We start from the raw sequence: 6,717 nt of genomic DNA, 5'->3' as shown, positions 1-6,717 counted from the left end.
TTTCCCCACCCTGGGATTGGGTTTCTTGCTCTTCATGTAAATATGAGCATGTGCACTCTGTTCCTCTGCAGCTTTCTGGAAAGGGGTGGTGAGGCTTTGGGTCTCTTGGCAGCCTTGATCCCTCTCTGTTGGGGTGACCCTCAGTTGACAGCTCCTGCCTGCTCCTTGACCCCACTCCTGCACTGGGTTTGTCCTTTGTGTTTTTTGGTGACCATGGACCCGAACAGAGAAGTTGTCCCCAAAAAGATGCCATCCCAGAAMGGTGCTGCTCCATCTCTGGACTGCCCCTTTCTGGCCACATCCTGGTCTAATCCTCATTTAACTTTCTGGTTCCATTGGACATCAGGAATTTGAGGCAYAGCAATGCACTTACTCCTTCCTGCCCAGGCTTCTGCCCCGTGGTCATCTGCAGATTTTTACAGCTGCTCCTGGACCGATTTAGTATAATCAGAAAATTGGCTGACTTGATGCTTCTCCCTCCTTTTCCCAGACAAAATTTGTTGAAAATTTTGTTTGAAAAGCACAAACCAYAGAACCAAAGGAGCTTTTGGCTGAGGGGGACCTTAAARCTCATCCAATTCCAACCTCTTTCAYGGGCAGGGACATCTTCCTGAAACAAAAAAATCCCTTCAGCGTCTGTACCAGAGGACTGCCACCTGACAGGGGGAAGGTGTTTCCCTGAGGTTTCTGCTGATGGCAGCTCCCTGGGGGAGGCTGGAAGTGCCTTCAAGGCTGTTTGAGGGGGCTGAGAGCAGACAGATTGGGTGCTGATCACCTTCCTGCAATCAAAATGGTTCATGAACTGGGAGATATGAGGGTGCTTACAAAGTCAGTCCCACAATTCAAACACTCAGCTGAATCACACCAGCCCATTGTTGTCATTAACCATAATTAGCAGGAATAAACCAGTGCCTGAGGACAGACTGTGCTGTTGCCTTGGGCCTGAGCAGATTTGTCCCACAGATTTTGGGTTAAATTTCATTTTAATTGGTGCTTTTATTTCAGTGAGGATTATCTGACCAAAAAGGAGAACTGCAAAAGGGTCCTGGTGGATACGAGTGACCCCAAGGTCACCAGGAGACTGCAGTGAGCGTGGCTGGTGGTGGCTCTTTAGGGGAACTGGGGCTCCGAGGCTGTGCAGGACAGTGGCTCCCCAACAGTTCCACACTGGTGACCATGTCTGGGCACCGGTTCCTGTCTGAGTCTTCCAGCAGAGCAGACAGTGATGGGCTGGAGATGCAGGATGGGCTGTGTGGGTTTTATTTCCAATACACCTGCTTCAACTCCAACAAAAGATATATTTCATCCACACTTTCTCCACCASTAAGGACCAAGGCCTTGAACAGCTGCACCTCCCACACCTGTGCTGAGCTAGTGTCCAATATCACACTGATCAGCCTGTCCAAGATTCACAAATTTATGAAAATGCTTCTCCCACTGCTCACCTGGGAGAACAAGGCCAACATCTGCTGCTGGTCCCATCATGATGAGTCCCATTGTGTACAGAGTGAAAACCAGGTCGGTTCTGGACCGCCAGAAAGGTGCAAGAAGCCAGATGTGACCCCACAGTGATGGTGTGAGCTGGGCTGCAGCTGGGGACCTGTGGGGATGGCAGAGTGGGTGGTGAGGTCTCAGAGCCCAGAAGGACTGCACAAGTCACCTTACAAATTGAAGGGCAAGCTCTTCACCYGGTGCTCACTGGAAAAACGGCACAGACTGCGGCAATAAAACTCCACCTGAGAGGAGTGATCCCCATGATTATCACAGCCTCAAGATGTGTGGGGAGGCTCAGGCTGGACATCAGAAGGAATTTCTTYGCAGAYGGGGTGGTCAGGCATTGGGAGACCTGTGGGGTGGTGGAGTCCCCACCCCTGGAGGTGTCCCAGAAGGGCTGGAGGTGGCACTGAGTGCTSTGGGCTGGGTGAAAAAGTGGGGATTTGTCACAGCCTGGGCTCCATAGGCTGGGARGGCTTTCCCAGCCTCAGGGAYTCTATTCTGTKATTCTCTGATTCTGTTGTCTTTAAGGTTCRCTCTAATSCAAACCATTCCATGATTCCATGGCTCTGTGTATGCCGTTTTTATAGTCGATGTGGCTTCGTGCATYGCACACCTAAGATGTTAATTTGGAGAAATGCCTATACCCTGAGAGACGTCACTGCATAAATATTTGAACCAAACATAATTTCCTCTATTGATTTCCCTCCCACAGACACGTCTAATGGAGAATGAGGCTGTGCCTGCTTTCTTTGCTAAAAAAAGAATGAATAAATACCTCAATAAAGTCTAAAATGCTGTAGCAGAGTGCTGGATATCCACTGCTGTTGTGCCAGGGATATCAGCAATTTCCATCAGTTAATTAGGGAGCAGAGCCCAYAGGGATCACAGGGATCAGGCAGGGGTTATCAGTGAGAACAGCTATTCTTGCAGACACAAAAGAGAGTTAAAGATTAACCAGCAAAGCAAATGCAGCTCCCAGAGATAGGCAGCTTTAGGCACCAGGGCTGTGGGTCTGCAGAGGAGCTGACAAGGGAGGCAGGACCCACCTTGAGGTGGGATTCAGGCTGGATTGGGTTTGCCACAGGTGTTCCTGGGGCTCTCAGGCACAAAGGTAAAGGAGTACAGGAGAATCATGGAATCACAGAATCCTGAAGTGATTTGGGTAGCAAGTGACCTTAAGGATCATCTCCTTTCACCCCCTGCCACAGCAGGGACACCTCCCACTGTCCCAGGCTGCTCCCAGCCCCAATGTCCAGCCTGGCCTTGGGCACTCAAAGGGATCCAGGGGCAGCCACAGCTTCTCTGGGCACCCTGTGCCAGGGCCTGCCCACCCTCCTAGGGAACAATTCCTGCCCAATATCCCATCTGGCCCTGCCCTCTGGCACTGGGAAGCCATTCCCTGGCTCCTGTCACTCTGGGCCCTTGTGAATAGTTTCTCTCTATCTTAGAGATCTTCTCCCACATCAGTGATTCCTGGGGCAGGGAGGTGGTGATATTTATACACCCCCTGACCTCCCCAGGGCCCACGGACCCWGTCTGACAGAGGCTCAGCTGAGGATCCTCTGCAAAAGCCTTCAGGTGAAGTTCCTCAGCAGCAGCCATGCAGGTGAGAGTCCTCTCATGGGGACTGGACTTCCTTTTTCTGCTCCAGGAAAAGGATGAATGTAGCAAAAGGAAGAAGAACAGAAAAAACAGTCTTTCTGTGAAGGTCCTGACATGGCACCAGGAGCCTCTGGGTGCATCTGGTGTGGGACAACCTGTGTGGCTCCAYGGATTTGCAGTCTCCAAAAGGGAGATGTGTCCCCTCCTTGGTCACCGGGGAGCCCCCACTGCAGGCTGAGGCCACAGGGTGATGGGGGCAGCAGGGACCGGAGCATTCAGCATCCACATGGCACATCCTGCACCTGCATCTGCATCCCACCTGCTCCATCCTGCATCCACATCCACATTCAGCACCCACATCCTGCATCCACATCCACCTCCTGCACCTGCATCTGCATCCCACCTGCTGCATCCTGCATCCACATTCAGCATCCACATCCACCTCCTGCACCTGCATCTGCATCCGACCTGCTCCATCCTGCACCACACATCCACATCCCACCTCCTCCATCCTACATCACACATCCGCCTCCCACACCTGCATCCACATCCACCTCCTGCACCTGCATCTGCATTCGACCTGCTCCATCCTGCACCACACATCCACATCCTGCATCCACATCCACATCCCACCTCCTCCATCCTACATCACACATCCACCTCCTGCACCTGCGTTCCACATCCCGCATCTGCCTCTTGCATCCTGCATCCTCCATCTGCCTCCTGTCCCTGCATTCTGCATCCTGTCTCCTGCCTCCCTGATCCTGCATCCTGATCCCGCATCCTCATCCCGCATCCTCATCCCGCTTCTCTCATCCTTTCCCCCGCTGTCGCGTCCCCAGCCGCCCCCGCCTCCGGCCCCGCAGCCCCGGCAGAGGGAACCATCGAGCCGCGCTCGCCGCTCGCAGCCCGCGGGGCCGGGCCGGGGCAGGTCCGGGGAAGGGCAGCGGCATTTGCAGGATCGCGGCTCCACACCTTCCCTCGCAGGGGCCGGGACGGCACCTGGCTCTGGCCACACGGGTGCTCCGGGCTCCCAGTTACCCTCGGGGCTCCCCAGTTACCCCAGGCGCTCCCAGTTGCACTGAGAGGGCTCACGCTGAGGCAGCGAGGCTCAGCCGAGTCTCCCGAGCACCAGCACGGGAGATGTTGCTCCGGGAGCTCGGACACCTGCAGGTCCCTGGGGAAGGGTTTGGGYACAAGGAAAACCCACAGTGCTGCTCCTCAGCACCGAAGAGTCTGGGGCTCCTCGGCCAGAGGCTGGTTTGGATCCAAGGAWGGCTCTCCTGTGGATTTGTCTCACTCCTCTTTGAGCCCGTGGAGCCTTTGGCACCCACACTGTGTTCCAGAGCTCCTTCCCGAGGGATGGGGTCAGAAGGGAGAGGACAGGGGGTCTSACCCTCAGTGTGGGCAAGGCTCTGCCAGGCAGAGGGAGGCACCTGGGGACATGGCACTGGCAGTGCAGAGGGTTGGGATGAGATGGTTTTCAAGGTCCCTTCCAACCCAAACCTGATTCCAAGTGACTCTGATTCCAAGTCCAGATGAACCAGTTGAGGAGGCTGAGCTGCAGCACCTCGTGGAACTCCAGTAGCCTAATTAGTGCCTAATGCTAATTGTGGAATGACAGAAGGCTGATGGTGTAGCCTGAGCCAGKCAAAACGCTCCAGGTGACACAGAGACAGAACCAGGGAAGACAGAACTCATGTTTTGGAGAGAAACCACCACTTCTGGTTAAGGCTGAGCCCWAAAGCTGCTCTTCCCTAGAGGTCCCTTGGTGGACCTGGGAGCACCTTCTGTTGTCAGCTCCTGTTTGGGACAACAGCCCAGATGTGGAGGGTGACCCTGCCAGAGGCAGACCCCTCACCCCCTGATGCCCTTCATCCAACAYCCCTCAGGGTGGGTAGCTGGTCACCAACGTGGACTCCCTGGGGCCTGGTCCCAGGTGGCAAAAGGACGGTCACAGAGAGCAGTGCCTGTACTGTCCCCACACCCACACCAGCAGTGCTCACGTGGGCATGGCCAGCACCACCCAACCCTGTTCCTCCTCAGGCCATGGTCTGGACAGGACATGACCCTCACCCACTTGGTTCGGTTCACTGTGCTCYAGGGCAGACCAGATCCGTGCCCAGACCCTGAGCCCCATTTGTCCACTCTCCAGATCCAGAACTGGAGCTTTCCAGGTTCTKGTCTCCTCCCAGCCATCAGTCAGTCCAGCTGTCCCATGGATTGACCTGGGCCTGCACAAAGCTGCCAGCTTTAGCATGTGGGGAGTTTCTCTAGTCCTCGAGAAGTTCTTCAGCAACCATCCCCACATTAGGTTGGAAGGAGGAGGAGGAGGAGGAGAAAGTCATCTTCAGGCACCAGGATCTGACATGGCCTTGTAAAGCAGCACAACTGCAGTTCAGTCTCCATCCTGAGGCACAGGAACTGTCAGAGGTCTTTTTTGATTGCCCTGAACTGCTGTGCCCCATCTCTTCCTCTCATTTGGCACAGTCCGTGCTGGATGCTGCAGGGGACACAGGGGAAGTCCCTTATCTCAGCCACCTTTTGTGCCACGCAGCAGCAGCTGCCCAGGTTCCCACCGCAGGAACAGGGCAGGGCAGTGCCAGCACGGGCACAGCAGGAGCTGGGCTGGGCAGGCACAATCAGAATCACAGGGCCTTGAACTGCCTTTGGCAGCAGAGATGGGCTCAGCGGGGCAGGAAGGAGGCTCCCCTGGGGCAGTGTGGCTGGGACAGTGCAGAATGAGATAGTTTGGGGGCAGGGATTTTTGGTGAGGGGGTGCAGGTGCTTTCCACACCTGGCAAATGTGAGTGCAAAGCGCTGGGAACAGCTGCCCTGTGGCTTTGTGTTTGGGACACCTCTGGAACCGAGAGGGGTAAACTGAGCCTTGTACTGGGGTGCAGTTCATCTCCCCAGCTCTGCTCTGCTCCCTCTGCCCCTCAGCACACCGGGAACCCAACAAGGCTTTTACTTCTGAGGCCGGTTTTGGATAAACCCCAAACCAGCAGAGCTCAGCATTAAACCCAGCCTGGCTGGAAAACCCACAGCCAGCCTAGAGATGGGCTCGGAGCAGCCAAATCCCAGCAATTCTCCTGGAAACCCCAGTCACTGATGGGATCATGGTTTGGAGGGAGCACYTCCCCGTGCTCAGGGACTGCCGGTGCCTCAGTTTCCCCGGTTGCCCTGCCCCAGTCTGGCCTCAGGGTTTYACTGAGCCCTGAGGGAGTTGGGACAGCCCCGCTGGCCCTGGGGACACCCGGGATGGGTCTGGGGGCACTGCCACTGGCAGAGCCTGGCTGGAGTTCACACCGGGCAGGGGGCTCATGGTGGGGGTGTCCCAGGGCAGCAAACCAGGCCTACCCTAGTCACTCTTTCTTCTCCTCCTTCTTCAAATCTGTGCCTCGGTTCCCCTGCCTGAAAAGGTGCGTTTGCTGCCATTTGCACTGACAAAAAAGGTCTGACAGTCCTTGTGCCTCATCCCGAGGGTCTGTCAGTCCTTGTGCCTCCTCCCGAGGGTCTGTCGGTCCCTGTGCCTCATCCCGAGGGTCTGTCAGTCCTTGGTCTGTCGGTCCCTGTGCCTGAACCAGCACAGTTTGCCCCAGGAAGCTGCCACACTGC

At 55.7% G+C, this 6,717-nt stretch overlaps 2 protein-coding genes across 2 annotated transcripts in view; one reads left to right on the top strand and one right to left on the bottom strand.

Annotated features, from left to right (window-relative positions):
- LOC130582749 (folate receptor gamma-like) overlaps positions 1 to 1,497 on the bottom strand; it is a 6,869-nt gene extending 5,372 nt beyond the window's left edge. Inside the window, exon 1 of the mRNA XM_057381643.1 lies at positions 1,446 to 1,497. Within this exon, the coding sequence (XP_057237626.1) occupies positions 1,446 to 1,497 (52 nt within the window). The remainder of the gene's footprint in view (positions 1 to 1,445) is intronic.
- Positions 1,498 to 3,097: 1,600 nt separating this feature from the next.
- The window catches only part of LOC130582748 (hemoglobin subunit beta-like), a 17,634-nt gene continuing 14,014 nt past the window's right edge, over positions 3,098 to 6,717 (top strand). Inside the window, exon 1 of the mRNA XM_057381642.1 lies at positions 3,098 to 3,103. Within this exon, the coding sequence (XP_057237625.1) occupies positions 3,098 to 3,103 (6 nt within the window). The remainder of the gene's footprint in view (positions 3,104 to 6,717) is intronic.

The sequence above is a fragment of the Malurus melanocephalus genome, unplaced genomic scaffold (genome assembly GCF_030028575.1).
Source record: "Malurus melanocephalus ecotype Western Australia unplaced genomic scaffold, MMel_1.1 scaffold_518, whole genome shotgun sequence".
NCBI classification, from domain to species: Eukaryota; Metazoa; Chordata; class Aves; order Passeriformes; family Maluridae; genus Malurus; species Malurus melanocephalus.
This window is presented reverse-complemented; position numbering and strand designations above follow the sequence as displayed.